We start from the raw sequence: 21331 nt of genomic DNA on the forward strand, positions 1-21331 counted from the left end.
CCCTTATCATGTCCAGAGTAAAGGCCTCTTCAGGGACAGTGCCAAGGCCTCGGTCTCAGGGACCTAAAGACAGGCCCTGCTCTTGGCAGCTGGCTCGGGCAGAGGGCCCACCCACCACACAGTCCTGGGGCTGCCCCACCTGCAGCCCCAACCCCTCCACGACTACTTCCCCTTCTAATGACCAGGAGGGCAAGAACCCAGAGAGTTTCTGTAATCATTTGGGGAAAATGAGAAACGTAAACACTCACCTCCCCATGTTACCCTCCACCCCTCAGGAGTGGGCACTGGCTTACATTGCAAGATGTTGGCCACAACAGCAGAAACAAGACAGATGGCACACACATGCTCTTCTCTTAGAGATGGACCGGCACTAGTACCAGGGAGAGCTACCCTGACACACTCGCTCTCCTTCAAGCAGGGAGAGCTGGCCCTGGCTCCTGAGCCTTTGCACACCTCCAAGCCGGGCGCCCCTTCAGCATCTCCTGCCTGGCCCTGCCTTGCACTTCAGCCATCTCCCTACAAGCCACATAGCTGGGCCCAGGCTGCGTTCCCAATCACCCACACTTCACTGACCATTCCCAGCAGGCTGGGATGGGAGATGTGGCTGGGACGACCCCGCCCCCTGCCCACAAAGCCACACAAGTGGCCCAGGAGAGAGGCAGCTGTGAGCAAGAGCAGAGCTGCCCAGCTCTGCCCGCTCTGAGCACAGAGCCTCAGGAATATGCTCCAGGGTGGCAGCACAGGCTGCCCTGGGACCTGCTGATGGCCAGTTACCTGCTTGACCATCTTGCTGCTCTCACGGCCGTACATGCGCAGTAAAGACCCCCAGTTCTTGACATGTGGGTGCAGCAGCTGAAGGATCTTCTGTGAGGCTAACTGCTTTCCAACTCTCTTGTTCTTACCTACACAGAGAAAGAGCAAGCATGGAGAGGGGGTCACAAACACCCAGTGCTCACGGGGCCCCCTGCCGCTCCCAGCCCTCTTGACCCACACCCCGAGGGCCAACCAGGGCACATTCTACAGGAACAGGCAGCACTCTGCCACTGCTCTGGGCACCTGAGTCTCACAGTACCCAGCTGCCACCTTGAGAGTGGCCCTCAGAGTCTAGGAGCTGAGGACACCACCACTCAAAGCCACGCAGCTGAGAGCGTCCCTCTTTCCAAGATGCACACCTCCAGAAACAGGGAGCAGCAGGATTCTGCTGGCTGTTCGAGGAGGAGGGCCTTTCCTCCTGCCACAGGGACAAGGGCTGGACGGAGACAGGGGTGGCAGCGGGGGAAAGGGAGAAGACAGAGAAAGTGCAGGCAGGGCGGCCGCCAGTCCGCCTTAGGCTGAACGTGTGGTGGCCAGCACACACAGCTGGTATCAGGGACAATGCCAGGGCAACAGCTGAGACCAAGCCACAGAGGCGCAGGGCCACACCAGGGGCCGCCCGCCCGGCAGCCACCGGGCAGCAGAGAAGGAGTCCTTACACCACCCGCGCACTGTGTGCTTGCCACACGCCATGACGTATTCACTCTTCTGGTTTTTCCCAGGAACCACTTCAAACTTGATAGATGTGTCACCCATCCCATGGTTTCTTTAAGAGAAAACAGACAACAGATGGCATCCCCTGAGCATAGCAGCCAGCTGCCTCTGAGGAGGCCTGTTCTGGGAAGCCCTTAGGAAATGACCAAGCCTCTCCCCAGACTGCATCTCAGCCAGGGGAGGGAATTCTCCACACGACCGATTGAGGCCTGTGGGACTGACTGGTGGCCAGGGCCAAGGGGCTGCTGTGTACCCAGGGAAACCTGGCCATGCCTCTGCCTTGGGACAAACAGCCACAAGAATATGAGACGCCAGAGAGGAGCTCCCCCGACCTGACTCGTGGGGGAGGCACCCCCCTACCCTACCTTTTAAGGCACTCGTGGAGGATCTGATATGGAGACAACAGCCCAGCCTTGCTGGTCAGCTCGTAGACCCGTGAGTCCTCGATGCTGATGTGGTTAAAATACTACAACACAAAGCAGAGGCTTGTGAGTCCCTACCAGGCCCACCGGCCTCTTCATGGCTGGGCCTGCGGTTGGCTTTCCCCAGATGCTTAATGCCTGTTCTTGCAAGCTCACCTAGCGCATCATACCTCAACTCTGCAAGGAACTCACCAGGTATGATACATGCTCCGTACCTCACCGTCCAGTTGCCCATCTCCAGAGCCCAAAGCACCCTTCCACCCTGAGCACTGTGGGACGGAGTCTGGCATCCCAAGAGGGCCCCAGGTACATGGCTAGCTGGCCAGGCCCACCTTAACTGGATCTGATTCTGATCCATAAGGCACCCTTCTCAGAACTCTATAAAGATAAAGCACCTTTGGAGGGAGGCTTTACTATTGCCACAACTGAGACTACAGGAGAGGGAAAGTCAGCCAGACCCAAAAGCTGGCCTTAAAAGGCCCAGCTCCCCAAAGGCCAAAGCCCCACACAGCTACACAGAGCCCAGCCCCAGGTGGCCTGCAGAGGCCCAGCCCAGCACAGCTTCCAACAGTGTCATCACCCTGGCTCTGCAGCCAACCCAAGAACACACATAGGAAGGGCAAGATAGGCAGACAGGGAAACAAGAGGGGATGGGGAGATTCCACACAGTGAGGCGTAGGGAAGCTGCACCAGGCTGAAGTGCAGAGATAGCAACCGCTGTGCCTTCCCAGACTAGGCCTCTGGCTGAAGCTGAGAGTGCCTCCTGGGTGAAAGGAAGATGCCATCCAGCCCACTCTGGAGCATGGACAACCTCCCTGGTAGAGCTCCTGTGACAACATACCACAAACTCAGTGGCTTAGAACAAGAGGTTTATTCTCTCCCCATTCTAAAGTCTGAAATCAAGGCCTCAGCAGGGCCATCCTCTTTCAGAAGCCTCTAGGGAGCCTCTGCCAGCTCCTGGTGGCCCCAGCATCCCTTGGCTATGGCAGCATTGCTCCGATTTTCATATGGACTACTAGCCCTGCCCCTCCTCCCTCTTCTTAGACAAACACCAGACATACTGGATCACACTACTGCTCTGCTTCAGTGTGATCTCATGCTAACCTAATTCTATCTGTAATCATCCTCTTTCCAAAAAAGACCACACTCTTTGATACTGGAGATTACCCATCAGCCACACCCTCAAAGAGCTTCCCCCACCGGCCCTGTTCTGGAGGGGTCTGCAGGGACCTGGAGCTTGCCTGGCCCATGGGCAGCGAAGAAGCCTAGAATCAAATGATTCACACACCTCACCGTGCAGGCCCCACAGTTTGCCAAGCCTGCTTCACAGGGATGCTGGCCCTACAGACAGGGCAGCGGGCAGCTCCTCTGCCCTCACCGCTCCAGCAAGCAGCAAGCAGCAAGGCCAACTCACTGCAACTGCATGGAAGAGGAAGGCACTAGCCCTGAGGTTGGCAAGCGAAAAATCCTCGAGATATGACTTGGCTACTGTCTTCAAATAGGTCCCTAGAAGACACTGCTCCTCTCAAGTGCACAAATCAACATGGGTCTTTTTCCAGGGAAGGTCACTCACCAAGACATCAGGCCCTGGAACCTCAACAGTTTGTCAACCAGCCAACCAATTAGCAACATCCAGTGCTCTCGGCCCACAAGAACCCACATACCCCACGGCTTCAGGACTGCCCCTGGAGAAGCTGAGGCTAGAGAACACGCTCAGAAGTTTCTGGCAAAAGACCGACACCAAGATGCCCTGCACCAAGCTGCCTGAGGCCACATGTGCTACTGAGGGTTAACCCGCCAGGGACAGGTGGAAGCTCCAGCTCGTGAGAGCAGACAGATGGTGGAAGTGACCTGCAGACAAATCCCTGCTGCTTCTGACAAACAGCACAGAAGAAACCTAAGCAATCAGTGCCTGGTAGATGCCAAAGGACCGTGCGGGAGCACCACAGATGCCCGACACCTCTACATTCCACTATCTATATGAAATGGACCAAAGCCTGGCAAGACACAAACTATCTCAGTAGCCTCAACAGCCCTACACCTGTTCAAGAAACTCAACAGTAGTTCGGAGTAGTTGTAGTTATAGTTAGTAGTTCATACAGTAGTAGTTAAAACTTTCCCATTAGGAAAACTCCAGGCCCAAATTTTAAGAAAGAAATGATACCAATCCTGTATCTGTCTTGCCCTTCTGAAAAACTCAGGAGGAGGGCTACTTCCCACTTCACTTGATGACGCTACCCGTACCATGACCTCAACACCAAGAACACAGATGCAGCAGGGAACTAGCAAATTAAAGCCATTAACACATGAAAAGGAACATATACCATGCCCAAGCAGGACTTATCCCAGGAACACATTTTTAAAAAAATAACATAATTAACTATATTAACAAATTAAAGAAGAAAACTGGATAAGGAAATCTACAGAAAAACTACTAGAATAAATCAGTACAAATAAAACAAATTCTAGCTCTGTAAGCTAGCAATAAACAATCAATTGGAACTAAGGTACTATTCATCACAGTGCCATATATAAAATATTTAACTATAAATCTCGTAGAATATACACAGGGCCTGTGTGATGAAAACTGCCAACCACCCATGAAAGATATCAAAGAAGACCTAAATAAATGGACAGATGAACTATGTTTATGATTTGGAAAATCCAATATTGTTAGGATGTCCATTCTCCCCAGATTGATCTACAGGATCAATTCCAATCAAAATGCAGACAGATTTTTTTTTTTTTCTAAGATGGGGTTTCGCTCTTGTTGCCCAGGCTGGAGTGCAATGGCACAATCTCGGCTCACTGCCACCTCACCTTCCGCCTCCTGGGTTCAAGCGATTCTCCTGCCTCAGCCTCCTGAGCAGCTGGGATTACAGGTGCCCGCCACCACGTCCAGCTAATTTTTGTATTTAAGTAGAGATGGGGTTTCACCATGTTGGCCAGGCAGGTCTCGAACTCCTAACCTCAGGTAATCCACCCACCTCGGCCTCCCAAAGTGCTGGGATTAGAGACGTGACCCACTGCATCCAGCCCAGAATTTTTTATAAAAACTGACATATTGTTTCTAAAGTCTACATGGAACAGCAAAGGAGCTAGAATAGCCAAAACAATTTTTTGAGAAAGAATAACAAAGTTGGAGGATTCCCACCATCAAGACTTCATGTCATCAGCAAAGTGTGGCATCAGGAAAAGGACACACAGCTCAAAAGACAGAAGACAGCCCTGAAACAGACACACTTCCACGGTCACCTAATGACTGAGAAAGGTGTGAGGTCAACGCTAACATAAGCGTGCACCTGCCGCACAGCCCAGCAACCCCATCCCAAGGGTTTACCCGAAGGGAACGAATCCGCCCATCACACACAGACCTGGACAGCCTTACAGCAGCCTTACTGTCCATCACCAAAACCCAGAAACCTGCCAGTGTCCCTCAAGGGAGAATGGAGAGACACACTGAGGGGCACAGCCACCTGGTGGCCAGCACTCAGGAGTACAAATGACCATACGACGGATGCATCACACCACGCCAAGCCAGAGGCCAGGTTCAAAGGCTGCCTGCCAGGTGACTCCACTAAGAGGACATTCAGGACCTGGAAAAACTACAGGGGCAATTCAGTGCCCACCAGAGGATACAGGTGGGAGAGTCTGGCCAACAAAGGAGAATGTGGGAGTGTACAGAAATGTTCTGCATCTTGATTGCAGTGTTGGTTACATGACTGTGTATTTGTCAAAACTCACAGTACTGTACCAAAAAGTGAATTTAACTCTATGTAAATTTTAAAATAAGTTGAAAAAAAAAAAAAAAAAAAAAAAAAAAAGAAAACACTTGGTCACTAATACCTAAATTTAATAGCCATGAACCACCAACCCACAGCTAGCAACAAAATACCAAGAAGAGATCACCACAAGCTTTGTGAAAAGGAAACGACGCCAGTTCTGTTCCTTTTTTCCCTTTTTAATCAAGTAGCACACACGGGTGGCCACCACACCTCACAGGCATCAACCCGCCCCTCCCGACATGTCAACCCCACCTCCGGAGTCCACACAAGGAGGGGATGCTACCCCACGCCCCAGGCTGTCCAGGGGACAGTCCAAGGACAGGTGTTGGCACCTCTGCACAGGAAGCTGGGAGGAGCAAGGGGTGGGGGCACAACCTGAGAGCCTCGCTAGGGAGGACCAGCAAATAGAAACTTCCCAGGAACAGGAGATGGCCACCCCTGTCTAAACCCCCCCCACTCTACAACTGAGGGAAAAGCTACTTTCCCTTCTGACAGATTTTAAAATGGGGATATCACAGATGACATATATACTTATTTTTTTTATTTTTTTTTTTTTTTGAGACAGATTCTCGCTCTGTCGCCCAGGCTGGAGTGCAGTGGCGCGATCTCGGCTCACTGCAATCTCCGCCTCCCGGGTTCACGCTATTCTCCTGCCTCAGCCTCCTGAGTAGCTGGGACTACAGGCGCCCGCCACCACGCCCGGCTAATTTTTTGTATTTTTTTAGTAGAGACGGGGTTTCACCATGTTAGCCAGGATGGTCTCAATCTCCTGACCTTGTAATCTGCCCACCTCGGCCTCCTAAAGTGCTGGGATTATAGGCGTGAGCCACCGCGCCCAGCCCACAGATGACATATATACAAATAAGAGGGTCAAAGAGCTTCTCGGGAGGGGCACATACAAAAGGCACCCTAAACCAAGGCATGGCATCATAAAAACACACCGTCTTCTCTCAGGTCCCCAGAACAGAGCTCTTAAAACCCTGAGGATTTCCTGAGTGCTAGGTTTGTCTTTTGTGATTCAAAACAACCCCACCACAGAGCTTATGCTGAGGAGGTGGCTCAGGGTGGGCTCCCCAGAGAAATCAAATGTGTCAGTAGAGGGGAGGAACTTTCAGCCCTTCGTGAAAAATAAGTTTCATAAGTAAAATTTTTCCTGAGTTCCCTGAGTCCTAGCAAATTTCCAAGAACGAGGAGGGGTCCTGTGCTGGGTGGCAGGGGCCCACATTTGCAGCTGGCACAGGAAGTGGGGGCAGTCCCACGGAACTGAGCTCCTTACCTGGGGAAACGCTAGCTCCAGACAGGCTGCAGTGTGGGAGGACCGGAGTAGGGGTGTGGAAACAGCCCCAGACAGGGGAGTCTACAGCGGAAGCCACCACATGCCCCACCCCCATGTCCTTCTCCACCTGGGGAAACCTCTTCTTTCTCAGACTACTTTGCAATGTGGTTTCTGCAAAGCCTCTCCACTTCACAGAAGAGCCCCAGAGTGGAGGCTGAGAACCTGACACCCAGCTGGACCCTTTCCTGGCGCCAGAACCCACAGTGGTTCATGGACATTTCCACCACCCCATAGCAAAGAACAGGCAGGAAGGTGGCGTGAGACCTACACAACTCAGGCACCATCATCTGCAGCAACCCATACTAAGAGTCCTGGTGGGCCGGGGTCTACGCAAGCACTTCCCCAGAGGGCCTTGGAAGCCTCCCTGGGAGGCATCTTTCCCACAGTTGGGTCACTCAGAAATAAAATCAAATGTGGCCGGGCATGGTGGCTCAAGCCTATAATCCCAGCACTTTGGGAGACCAAGGCGGACGGATCACAAGGTCAAGAGATAGAGACCATCCTGGCCAACACGGTGAAACCCCATCTCTACTAAAAATACAAAAATTAGCCGGGCGTGGTGGCGTGTGCCTGTAGTCCCAGCTACTCAGGAGGCTGAGGCAGGAGAATCGCTTGAACCCGGGAGGCGGAGGTTGCAGTGAGCAGAGATCGAACCACTGCACTCCAGCCTGGCAACAGAGCGAGACTCCGTCTCAAAATAAAGGGGACAAATGTGACTCTTCCTGGGGCAGCTAGTACTTGGAGACTGTGCTTGATCCACGTGCGGTCTGCAATCTGTCTGTAGCCTGTCCACGATGAAGCAGTTACATAAAGCACAGAAAACATGTAGAAACTTGAGAGCAAGAGGCTAGGTGTGGTGGCTCATGCCTGTAATCCCATCATCCTGGGAGGCTGAGGCAGGAGGACTGCTTGAAGCCAGGAGTTCAAGAAACTTAAGAGCAAGTTAGTACTACCATGGTCACTTAACCATATTTTATAACAGCACCAGTCCACAAAGATGAGAAAACTTTACAAAACCCATCCTAAAGTAGTTCTGGAATGGCCAAATAAGGACCTCCAAAATCTGCTCTCCTCCATTGAAGCAACAAGAACACTAGCAAAAATGGTCAGAATCAATTCTTTCAGAACCATGGAAACTAAAGACAGGCTTTCAACAATCTGAGGAGTGTTGATTCAAGAAAGACAACGAGTCTTGCTAAGAACAAGGAGTTGCTGGCATCTTAACTCGTCCCATTCCCAGCCCTTCCCAGCTCTGTGGTAGCCACTCAATGGAGAACGGGTCCTCAAGGCCCCAGGCCCAGAGAACTGTCACTGTTGGGTCTACCTGGCCACCCTCTGGAAAAGCCTCATGGCAGGATTTGTCTTTATTTGACCTCACTCAGTGAAAATAGCCCAGTTCCTGAGGGCTTTTGTCAAAAGGAACCAGTGGCAACTGTTTCACCCTGCAGCTGCCAGAGGCTGGGGCACTAGTTGGGCAAACGAGAGGCTGGCCAAGAACCTGAGAAGGAAAAGCTAGAGATGTCCATGGGGCTCTGAAAGGCTCTAGCGTATGTCTGGAGATGGCTGCGCGCAGGCCCAGGAAAACCTCCAGGTGACTGACCTGGAGACTCTGTGCAGGCGGCAGACAAAGGCTAAGACAGCTGGCAGCCACTGGAGCACACCAGGTGAGCGCCACAGACCCATAGCTCTCATCACAGGCTGGGAGACTTACTGGCTCAGGGAATTTAAGAAAATCCCTGTCCAAGCATCAGGAGACCACTCAGCTAAAGGGCCAGTGTATTCAGTGGCCACAAGTCACAAAGAATACACACTTCACAGAATCAATCTAGGAAAGTCACTATTATGAGGTAAACTGTCACCCCCAAATTTACATGTTGAAGTCCCTCAGAATGCAACAGTATTTGGAGACAAGGTCTTTACAGAGGTCATCACATTACAATGAGGTCATTAGGGTGAGGCCTAATCCAGTGAGACAGGTGGCCCTATCAAATGGGCAATGTGGAGACCAGCATGCACACAGAGAGAAAAGCATGGACATGGAGATCGCTATCCTCCACCCACAGAGAAAGGCCTTCTCTTAGCCTTCTGACACCTTCATTTTGGACTTCTGGCTTCCAGAACTTTGAGACTATACATCTCTGTCATTTAAGCCTCCCAGTCTGTGATACTTTGTTACAGCATCCCTAGCAAACTGATACAGTCACAGATAGAGAGCAAGGACATATGACAAAAACTATAAACTTAAGGGAGGTGAGGTAATGTGATTTCCAGAGTTGCCATATATTTTAAATGTCCAATTCTCAACAACAACAAAAAATTCTGAGATATGCAAAGAAATAGGACAGTAGAGACGGCCCATACATGAAGGGAAAGGCAGTTTAATATACACGCTCTCTAAGGACTGGACTTACCAGAAACAGATTTTACATCACCTACAGAAAACATGCTCAAATGACTAAGAAACCATGTCTAAAGAACTGAAGTATAATGCCAGCACAGTGGCTCACGCCTGTCATCTCAACACTTTGGGAGGCTGAGGTAGGCAGACTGGTTGAGCCTAGGAGTTCGAGACCAGCCTGAGCAATATGGTGAAACCCCATCTCTACCCCATATATTTTTTTTTCTTCTTTTTTTTTTTTTTGAGACAGGAGTCTCACTCTGTCACAAGGCTGGAGCGCAGTGGCGCAGTCTCGGCTCACTGCAACCTCTACCTCCTGGGTTCAAGTTGTTCTGCCTCAGCCTCCCAGGTAGCTGCGATTACAGACGCCCACCACCACACCCAGCTAATTTTTGTATTTTTAGTAGAGATGGGGTTTCACCATATTGGCCAGGATGGTCTGGATCTCCTGACCTCGTGATCTGCCCGCCTTGGCCTCTCAAAGTGCTGGGATTACAGGTGTGAGCCACCATGCCTGACCCTATATATATAATTTTTTTTTAAAAAAAGAATTAAAGTATAAAAACAATGCATTACCCAATAGAGAATTTTTTTAAAAAAAGACAGAAATTATGAAACAGTCACTAGAGGGGTTCACCAGCAGAATGTGAGCCAACAGAAGATAGAGAAGCAAACTTGAAGACAGGGCAATTGAAATAATCCACACTGAGGGACAGAAAGGAAAAAGAACAGAGAAGAAACAACAGAGCCTCAGAGACCTGTGAGAGATATCATCAAGTGTAACAATTTACTGACCAAGAAAAAGAAGCTTCAAATTACTGAAATCAGGAATGACAGCAAGGGACCATTGCAACCACATAGAAATAAAAAAGGGTCATATGGGGATACTAGGAACAAATATATGCTAATCAATTAGATAATCTACATCAAATGGGAAAAAAATTCCAAAAAAGATACAAACTATCAACACTAGCTCAAGAAGAAATAGATAATCTCAATAGACCTATAACATGTAAGATTGAATTAACAATTAAGTAGCTCTGAACAAAGAAAAGCCTGGTACCAGAAGGTTTCACTGAGCGCAGTCTATCAAACATTTAAAAAATGAACACCAATCCTTCACAAACTATTCCACACAACAGAAGAAAATGGAACATGTTCCAAATATTTTATGAGGCCAGTATTATCCTGATACCTGTACCTGTTGTTACACTGGACAAAGATATCACAAGAAAACTACAGATCAATATTGCTTATAACTACAAATGCAAAAATCCTTAACAAAATACCAGCAAAATGAATCCAGCAACATATTAAAAAAATCATTATATGTCATGACTAAGTGCGATATATCCCAGGAATGCAAGGTTGGCTCACCATTCAAAAACCAATATAATACACTATATCACTAAAATAAAAGACAAAAAAAAACACATGATCATCTGAATAGAGGCAGAAAAACATTTGACAAAATCTAACATCATTCCTACAAAAACTCTCAGCAAACCAGGAACAAAAGGAAATTTCCTTATTCTGATAAAAACCTACAGCTGACAAAGCATACTAAGTGAAGGAAGCCTGTCACAAAAGACCACATATTGTATGATGCCACTAATATAAAATGTCCAGAGTTGGCAGATATATAGAGACAGAAAGCAGATTAGTGGCTTTTGGTGGTTGGAGAGAACTAAGAGGGAATGCTAATGGGTACGGAGTTTCTTCTGGGGGTGTTGAGATATTCTAAAATTAGGTAGTTATGATGGTTATACAACCCTGAATATACAAAAATCCACTTATATAGTTTAAAAGGCCAAATTTATAGTTGTAAACAATCTCAATAAAGCTATTATATAAATAAGAATGCACCCTTCAAAATTTCACAAGTCCCTGCTACAAATAACCATTTACCCAAAAAGGTTTACAGCTAGTTTTAAATGGTTCTTCACATGGCTGACCCTTGAACAACATGGATTTGAACTGCATGGGCCCACTTATACAAAAATTTTCTTCTGCCTTTGCCACCCCTGAGATACCAAGGCCAACTCCTCTTCTTCCCCTTCCTCCTCAGCTATTCAACATGAAGATGTGGAGGTGAAGACCTTTATGATGATGTTTCCATTTCAAGAATAGTAAACAGATTTTCTCTTCCTTATGATTTTCTTAATAACATTCTTTTTGTAACTTACTTTAATATAAGAATACAGTATATATCAGAGGTCCCCAACCCCCAGGCCATGGACTGGTACCAATCCATGGCCTGTTAGGAACCGGGCTGCATAGCAGGACATGAGTGGTGGGGGCAGGGGGAGCGAGTGAGCAAGTGAAGCTTCATCTGTATTTACAGCTGCTCCCCATCACTCATTTTATGCCTGAGCTCTGCCTCCTGTCAGATCAGCAGTAGCAATTAGATTCTCATAGGAGTGTGAACCCTACTGTCAACGGTGCCTTCAAGGGATCTAGGTTGTGTACTCCTTATGCAAATCTAATGCCTGATGATCTGTCATTGTCTCCCATCATCATCAGAGGGAACCATCTAGTTGCAAGAAAACAAGCTCAGGGCTCCCACTGGTTCTATATTATGGTGAGTTGTATAGTGATTACATTACATATTACAATGTAGTGATAACAGAAATAAAAAGTGCACAATAAACGTGACGTGCTTGAGTCATCCTGAAACCATCCCCGCCCCCCCAACACCGTCTGTGGAAAAATTGTCTTCCCTGAAACTGATCCCTGGTGCCAAAATTAGGTTGGGGACAGCTGTAGTAATATGTACGTAACAAAATATGTATTAATCAATTGTTTATGTTATTGGTACGGCTTCTGGTCAAGAGTAGGTTACCAGTAGTTAAGGTTTGGGAGGACTGAAAGTGATGCGTGAATGTTCAGTCACGTGAGAGGCTGGTGCCCCTAACCTCCACGTTGCTCAAGGGTCAAGTAGATAAAGAACAATCTAGGGCCGGGCGCAGTGGCTCATGCCTGTAATCCCAGCAGTTTAGGAGGCTGAAGCGAGTGGATCACCTGAGGTCAGGAGTTTGAGACCAGCCTGGCCAACATGGTGAAACCCCATCTCTACTAAAAATACAAAAATTAAGGCCAGGCAAGGTGGCTCACGCTTGTAATCCCAGCACTTTGGGAGGCCGAGGCAGGCGGATCACGAGGTCAGGAGATCGAGACCACGGTGAAACCCCGCCTCTACTAAAAATACAAAAAATTAGCCGGGCGTGGTGGCGGGCACCTGCAGTCCCAGCTACTCGGAGAGGCTGAGGCAGGAGAATGGAGTGAACCCGGGAGGCGGAGCTTGCAGTGAGCCGAAAACGCGCCACTGCACTCCAGCATGGGCGACAGAGCAAGACTCCATCTCAAAAAAAAAAAAAAATACAAAAATTAGCCAGAAATGGTGGCACACACCTGTAATCCCAGCTACTCAGGAAGCTGAGGTGGGAGAATCACTTGAACCCGGGAGGTGGAAGTTGCAGTGGGTCAAGATCAAACTCTGTCACTGCCTGGGTGGCAGAGCAAGACTTTGTCTCAAAAAAAAGAACAATCTAAATCTTGTAGACTCTGCCTCAAAGATTCATTCCCATCACAAACCTACATGTACCGACATTTACGGTGCACACTCAATGCTGCAAAACAGAGGACAAAAATCTCTAACAAAAAGGACATTTTTCCCCTGCCTATACAAAGACAGGCAAGTTTCCTCTTTTATGAAATACAAACAGAGGAACCTGGAGGCTGGATGACTAACCTGCAGGGCATGGAAGGCATGGGCATGGCCCACGGACACCCCCAGTTCACACTAACAGGGCAGGGTAGCCGCACTGCACCCGCAGCTCCCAGTAGGGCAGGACCACAACACTCACCTCGAGTTCTTCACTGTCTTTGGGCTTCTCTTCAGAGGTCTGTTTAACAAAGTCAGGGATGAGGATTTCCAGGGTAGCTCGGGCTATGAAAAAAAAGAGCCCAAGGGTGAGGCTTGGGCACTGCCCTCTTCTCACCACCCTGCAGAGTGAACTGTGCACTGCTGCCTCCCATCCCCACAGCTCAGGGGCTGAGCGAGGGCCCTGAGGAGTGATGGCACTTCAGAGACAGGGTCAGGAGAGGACAGAAGGAAAAGCCCAGACGTGTGGCAGGCTGCCGGAAAGCCTCACGGGCCACACTGGGTGTGTGCGCTCTCACCCTGGGGTCCTGGGAGCAGGCAGGGAGGAGCTCGGAGCTGTGTGTTAGGGAACCACTTTGGTGGCACGTGAGAAAACAGCTTTGCCGGCCCTGGACCACGCAGGGAGGCCTGAGAGCAGGCTGCTGCAGGCACCTAGACCAGGTGGCAGCAGCAGTGGCTGGCATGGGTGGAGAGATGCAGCCAGGTCTGAGAGACGCTAGAGGGAGCTGCTGGAGGGCAGAGCACGGGTATGGCCACTGGGGTCGGAGGTGCCATAGCTGATGGCTCCATAGACCCCACAGAGCTATGAGTGCTGGCAAGACATGGAGCCAAGATGTCTACAGGGCAGCTGGAGTCTGGGCAGGAGAAGTGGGTTCCAGCACATAGGGAGGAAAGCGGGTGACCCCGCAGAGGGAAGAGCACACAGCCACGCCCAAGGCATCTCCACCCCCACACAAGGCTCCACTGCAAGTTATCTGTCAAAACCTCCACTACACCCCCTTTCTTGAGTTGCAAAAGTCTCTTAGGCAGAATCTAAGATGGGCACCAGGCCTTCTGGAAAACACACGGCAATGACAGATACCTCGAGAATCGACCTGTGGGTGCGAGGGCCTGGGGTACACCCAACACCACCCTACAAGAGGCCAACTAACCCTGACGCTGAGGCAAATGGCTTTTTGTGAAAGAATGTCAACTACCACGAATGCAGGGCATGAATGCAAACGGCAAGGGCATGGTCCAAAAGGGCAGTGGGTCTTCACCAGGACACACAGCCTTCCCAGAGCCGCGCTGTGCCAGGTGTTCTGTGTGGCTAGGCCCAAACGTGGAGTGGGAGGACCCAGGAAATACTGCCGGTAAGAGCCAGCACCACTGGGGGAGGATGCCAACAGCATGCTGGCCCACTTCTCCTCCCTCCTGGCATGCCTACATGCTGCTCGGTTTAAAAACAAACAAGCACTACAGCGTGTGCCCAGTACAGCCCAGTGGGCTCTAGGCACACCCCTGAATATGTGCAGGGCCAGGACTAGGGAGGGACATATTGGCCCAGCTGTCACTCAGTAGAGAGGCCTTCTACTTTTTTTTTAGATGGAGTCTCGCGCTATCACCCAGGCTGGAGTGCAGTGGCACGATCTCAGCTCACTGCAAGCTCTGCCTCACTTGTTCACGCCATGCTCCTGCCTCAGCCTCCCAAGTAGCTGGGACTACAGGTGCCCACCACCATGCCCGGCTAATTTTTTGTATTTTTAGTAGAGACAGCGTTTCACCGTGTTAGCCGTGATGGTTTCGATCTCCTGACCTCCTGATCCGCCTGCCTCGGCCTCCCAAAGTGCTGGGATTACAGGCATGAGCCACCGCGCCCGGCCGAGGCCTTCTACTTTTAAGTCTCACATTTTGCTGTATTTGAGTCTTTTCCAATGAGCATGTAATTTTAAAAATCAAAGTAGATGATTACATAAATAAAATAAACATGCCCCACCCACATCCCCCACTTGTCACCACTGCTCAGCCCCTCCCTAACCAAGCAGCGAGGCAGATATGGCAGGCAGCACGTATCTTTGACACCCAAGCAAGCACATTACCAGCTTTATTCTTCGCAAGTTTTTTGCTGCTTGCAGTTCCAGATCCGTAAGTCACACCATCAATGGTCACCGAGGCACCAAAAGGCTCACTTGGGTTCTCTTAAAATTAAAATTACTTGTTTTAAAACATACGAGTCAAGACATTAAAAGCGTGTGCACAGTCTGCCCACACCGACAGACAAGGAGCAGTCAGGGGCTGTCCCTGCAGAGAGTGAGCCTGTGCTTGACTGCAGAGACCTGGGGCTCCCTGGGACTGGAGACGGGCAGCAGACAGGCAGCAGCAAAGGGCACAGCTGGGAAAGTGGAGGGAAATGGGGCACGTGGGAGATGGTGAGCCAGAGGGGCAGCAGGAGGCTGGGGGTAGAGCCTCCTATGACAGGGACTGAGGTCTATGAAAGATGGACACAGGACTGTCGGAATGGGAAAGCACAAGATGTGGCTTGCCAAAGAAACACCACCTCAAAGGATGAGTGACCCCCAGGCTCCAGCTTCCAAGGGGAAGACGACAGACTGGTCTTCACAAAGGTGTGATGAGGGCACCCAAGGAAGACAGAGCTGGTGGGAAATGCATGCCCAAGGACGCTTCAGACACCCAGGGGCATCAGGAGACCAGGGAAAGGACCCAGTGCACAGTGGGGAGGCCTTGCTGCAATAAGGCTGTCCATGACAACACGGGATCAGAAACCAGCAAGGCAGATGGGGCAGGACAAGCGGAAGGTGGGGAGAGGGGACAGACTGGAAGGGAAAAGCAGAGCCACTCACTCAGACGGGGCGCGGCTCCAGGAAACAAGCCACCCATCTGCAGCACGCTGCTCTCTACCCTTCCCTTCCCTCCCGTCCCAGTAGAGTAGGGCTAGCGGTCAGCGCCTGCCTCCCCAGCCCTGACCGAAGTGACATCTTGTGATTCTTTAGGACTGAAATGGGGAAGGTTAGACTTACCACATTCAAAGAAATTATAGACAGGGCGGACCTTGAGGACACGCTGCATGTACTCGTGCAGGATGCAGACCTCAGATTTCCCGTTGGGGTTAATAACAAACTCTGTGACAAAAAGGACCATCTCAGCAAGTGTGAAGCAGTGCCACAAGCTAGCACACAGCTTCCTGTTACCATGTCAGTAACTAGGGGCTCACCACCGTGAATGTGGCAGACCCCTGCATTCATGGGATAAACATAAGCTTTGAACGAAATGCAACTCATAAAACATGCCCTCAACACATCACATTAGAAATAACAGCATAACCAGTCTGCTGATGTTAAAACGCAGAGGCTTATACCTTTCTTTGTGGGTGCATCTTGCACTGATAAAGTAATGAGCTTCTGATTGGCTGGCAAGATGGGCCTCTCGGACTCCGCCTGCTTCCGCTTCATTTCCCGATTGAATTGCCGCCGCTCAGCCCAAGTCCTGAATTTTTTCACAGTAACTTGCTCAAAGTCAAAACGTTTCTCCAGGTAGCTTCGAAATTCCTCGAGATCTGTCCCAGATTTACCAGAGAAACAAATTACTTAACTTCCAACATAGGAGTCAGGTTCTCACAGCCCAGTGCGTGGGGCAGCCCCAGGCCACATGACACTATTTCCCTTCCCCGTCCCTTTCAAAGGGGAGGGAAGCAAAGAATGAAGGCCTCCTTACACCAGCTCAGATTATTCTGGCGGGTCCCTTCTGGATGAATTTCTGAGATGTTCTTTTACTTTATTTGGGGCAGGAAGAATACAAAAATGAAAAGGAAAAAAGAAAGCTTAAAAAAGTCAGATGGCCATCGGGACTTCCTCCCTGTATCAAAACAGGTGCCTGAATGCCAGCAGCACCCGGGCTCCATGCGTCCGCCACCTCTCTGACCACCTCACTCTTTTCCTTCTGGCCATCCTGGCCACCTCTGTAGTCAGCAACACACCCAGGCAGCTCCCTGCACAGGGCCTCGCATTTGTCACATTTCCTCCCAGGCCACTTCCCCATCCTCTGCAACAGCCCCCATCACAGGCTCTTCTAGGACACCCCACACTCCACGGAGTTATGAGACAGGCTGGGTAGTGATGTACAGACAAACAGAAACCTAGAAAATGGAAAGTGCTCTTTGAAAGTAATCCAGCAGGTGGGTTCACAGAGACCTGCCACACCTGAAGAGAAAACTAAGACTTAAATGGTGGGACTAGGCTAAAAGACATGGAAGAGAGAATGGGAAATACCAGTACACATCCAGCAAGCAATTGCAGGATTGAAGAGGGAACTATCCACAGAATGGTGACAGTTTCCCAACACTGAGTCATGGATTAAAGAGGCTCACTGAGCTCATCAAGACAAATCAAAACAATGCCACATGAGCACATCCTACTGAAAAAGCAAGACTTAGGGAAAGATCATACAAACCACCAGAGAGAAAAGGGCCCACTGCCAGTGCCAGCAGCCATCTCCCCAGCAGCCTCAGCCATGCAGACGCCACAGAGCCCACAGACAGGAGCCTAGGGTGCTGCACCCAGGCAGGTTCTTGCAAGGAGAGGAAGACAAGCCTTTCAGCCACACCAACAGTGGAGGTGTGCAGCCCCTTGCTCACAAGTACAACTAGGAACTAGGAACAATTATGGCCTTCCTTAGAAAAACAAAGCTCATGGGTCCCAGGAGGCAAGAAGGGAAGAGTCCTTCAAAAACTCACCAACAGATTCGTCTTTGCACACCTCGACTTTGGCCTTCACCTGCCCCAGGGCCCCAGGGGCTGCCTCAGCCCCTAGTGGGTCTTTCTCGTCCGGGGGCCCCGGGTCAGCACCCATAGAGTCAGGCTCATCCAGGGGAAACTCCAGCTCTGCAGATCGGCTCAGGGGCTTGACAGGGGACACATCCTCACTAGGGGTGAGGTCACTGCTTTGCTCCCGTTCCTCGTTGTCCTTCATTTTCTTATAATGCAGACAAGGGATGCTACTCAGAGGAGGGTCGTGTTTCTGTGGATAGTGAAATTGCAATATGGATTACAAGGACAACCCGAGAGTCTGAAACTCTGATGCCTTTCACCGGCCTCTGCTTGGCTGCGGTGCCGTGTGTGTGGATGTGCACGTTTTGGTCTGAGAACTTACAAGCCTAAAGTCACGACTGATGCCTCCCCTACCCGTATGCTTCCCGTTCCCAAGAAGTATGGCCTGGACCAGGTGACCACCCGAGACTCTCTGTGTAGGTACACCGGGACTCCAGAGTTATGGAATGTCATGATCCACCCGTCGGGCAGCGGCTCTGTAGGTGGGCGGCCACGACCTGCACGGGAAGACGAGAACATCCTATAATCACTGTAAAAACACTTGGAATTGTTGCCACAGCACCTCCTGCACAAGAAATTGTTGGGTACTATGCATGTGTTTATCTGGGTCTTCACAGAGAATCGAAGTTCCTCTCTGCCTTGCTCACTGCTATGCCTCCAGGCCTAGGACAGACAGCATGTGGCCTGAAGTGGGAATTTACACGTCAAACCAGCACATGAAGGAGCACAGAACAGGTCTGTGCAAGATACAAGTCCCAGCCTCAGCTCCTGCCTCCACATCTGGTAAGCACTGTGGACACTGGACTCCTCTCCTGCCTGTCTGGTTGTGGCCAGAGGTGACTTGGGGCCGGGTGAGTTTTGTTAATAAACTGTATGGCTGTCAGCCACTGCTCCCAGTGACCAGGTGACAAGTCTTTATTGTAACTGAGCTGCACTCTCAGCAGCACACAAAACACTGCTTCAAATGATTCCGTTTCTAAGTTGCTTTAATACACTACTCCCAACCCCTTCTTTGCTTTACAGGCAGTTGTGAGGAAGAGGTTTACGACTTATCAACTTGACACCTGCCACCAGGCCTGACTGCTGGGAAGAGCGTAAGGCAAAGATGTAACTAAAACTTAATTTTCTCACAGGTATTGGGAACAAGTTAAAAACTTAGAAAGACCAGCCTAGGCAACACAGCAAGACTCCGACTCTACAAAAAACTTTTTAAAATTATCCAGGCATGGTGGCACATACCTATAGTCCTAGCTACTTGGGAGGCTGAGGTGGGAGGATCACTTGAGCCCGGGAGGCTGAGGCTGCAGTGAGCTACTCCAACCTGGGTAACAGCAAGACCCCGCCTCAAAAAAAAAAAAAAAAAAAATAGAAAACAGAAGAAAGCAAATGAAACCTTAAAAAATATACATGGCCGGGCGCGGTGGCTCACGCTTGTAATCCCAGCACTTTGGGAGGCCGAGGCAGGCAGATCACGAGGTCAGGAGATCGAGACCACGGTGAAACCCCGTCTCTACTAAAAATACAAAAAATTAGCCGGGCATGGTGGTGGGCGCCTGCAGTCCCAGCTACTCGGAGAGGCTGAGGCAGGAGAATGGCATGAACCCGGGAGGCGGAGCTTGCAGTGAGCCGAGACTGCGCCACTGCACTCCAGCCTGGGCGACAGAGCGAGACTCCGTCTCAAAAAAATAAATAAATAAATAAATAAATAAATAAAATAAAAAATATACATAAGGGAAAAAAGGGCCAGTGACTCTCAGGGCCAGGTACCCACCAAGTGGCCCTGACCCTGGACCTGACACCTGTACCCAGGCCACCATCAGGTGATGATCCAGAGAGGGAGTGTTAAAGGCCAGGGGTGCATGCACACTGCGGGGGCGCTCTCCCCACGGAGTCAGGCCGAGATGGAGCTGTCTCTTGCCAGCTTTGGGCTAAGTCAGGAAAAGAAGCAAAGGGAATACGGAGCCAAGCAAGAGACGGGCCACGGGTCCGTTGGGGCTGCTCCTCTGTGACAGTGAGTGGTTACAAAGTTGGCCCAGCCACCTGAGGTGGGGGTCACATGCAGCTGTCCATCTGTGAGCGTCCAGGCATCCAGGCCAGAATGGCTGCTGGCCTGTGAGCTGTGCAGGACGACAGGTGAGTTTACCTTCTGAATGAGCTTGCTGAAAATGCAGCACCAAACCAGCCTCCTAGAGGCCCCGAGGTCAACAATCCTGCCCCCAGCCCCAGAAGCTGAAGCCCTAGGTTTACCCTGCCTGCAACCGTCTAGCCCAAAAGCCCTCCTGCTTAACTACTACCAACACGACATAGGCAGCAACATGTAGCACCTGGCATAGCTGACTTATCCCCTCAATAGCCCAAGGAGGATGGCCATGTGCCACCCGCCCCTTGCTTTGCTCCCAGTCGCACCCTGCCACCTTCTGCACCCCAGCCCTCAGCCTAGGGTCTCACCTGTGAGCCTGAGTCCCCGTGCATCTCTTCAGTCCCTCTACCGAGCCCCACATCTCCACCAGGACCCTCACAGGTGCCTCCAAGCCACCAACTCCGACTCCCCCAACACCTGCACCACATCAATGGCAGAGCCTCACAGTGCAACTCTGGGCGCCTCCCAAGTGCTCTCCCCACTGCCCTCAACTCAAAGTTGAGGAAGTGCCACGTCTACCAGGGCACTTCTACCCTGCCCACCTGAAGTGCATGCACCATGCTGTGGCCCAGAAGCCATGTTGTTAAACAAAAATCAGGTAACACCACTTGCTTCTGGTGGCTTCCTGTGACACTTGGTCCAGAACTAGAACCTGGATCACAACTACCACCTGCCATCTCACTGTGTACCCACCTTGCCCTTGGCCTCCACACCCTCCAGCTGATGGTCATGATGGCTTCTGGCATACACCAACATCGCCTCCTGACCCCCTCAGAAGTCCCCTCCCATTCCTCTGCACAGTGCCTGCTGCTCTGTGGTTTCCATAGCACACACCAGGATCTGCATCTGGGTCATGCATCAGGACGTCCTTGCATCCTGTGTTTCTCTCCTCAGATATTTCTGTCCTGTTCTCAAACATGCCTCCACCCAGCTCACTACCTAGCACCAGAGCTCTCTCAAAGCATTTCTGCTAAGGAAGCAACCACCCTTCCACCGCCCTGGAACACCCACTGCTTCTGACCCACACACGTACTTTTGAGCACTGTTTTAATCTTGGTCATCATCGGCTGCACACTCGTCTCTCCATCGGACGGATGGTCGCTGTCTCCGCCATATTTTTCCTCTGTTCGCCTCTTTTTGGGGGCACAAAGGCCTTCTTCCAGCAGAGCATCCACATCATTGTCAAAGTCATCCTGCAAAACACGCTGTTCAGACACCAGAGCCCCTCGCGCTCATG

The 21331-nt window shown here is 50.6% G+C and overlaps 1 protein-coding gene across 2 annotated transcripts in view; it reads right to left on the bottom strand.

Moving 5' to 3' along the window:
• DGCR8 (DGCR8 microprocessor complex subunit) overlaps positions 1-21331 on the bottom strand; it is a 31951-nt gene that overhangs the window by 3695 nt on the left and 6925 nt on the right. Inside the window, exons 3-12 of one of the 2 annotated variants that reach the window (XM_055253602.2) lie at positions 21128-21287; positions 18309-18451; positions 17862-18144; positions 16488-16685; positions 16150-16251; positions 15211-15309; positions 13335-13417; positions 1893-1993; positions 1473-1579; positions 775-902 (exon numbers count right to left, since the gene is read on the bottom strand). In XM_055253602.2, the coding sequence (XP_055109577.1) occupies positions 775-902; positions 1473-1579; positions 1893-1993; positions 13335-13417; positions 15211-15309; positions 16150-16251; positions 16488-16685; positions 17862-18144; positions 18309-18451; positions 21128-21287 (1404 nt within the window). The remainder of the gene's footprint in view (positions 1-774; positions 903-1472; positions 1580-1892; positions 1994-13334; positions 13418-15210; positions 15310-16149; positions 16252-16487; positions 16686-17861; positions 18145-18308; positions 18452-21127; positions 21288-21331) is intronic. The other variant, XM_055253605.2, reaches the window with a different exon arrangement.

Source organism: Symphalangus syndactylus, chromosome 18 (genome assembly GCF_028878055.3).
Source record: "Symphalangus syndactylus isolate Jambi chromosome 18, NHGRI_mSymSyn1-v2.1_pri, whole genome shotgun sequence".
In the NCBI taxonomy this organism is placed as follows: Eukaryota; Metazoa; Chordata; class Mammalia; order Primates; family Hylobatidae; genus Symphalangus; species Symphalangus syndactylus.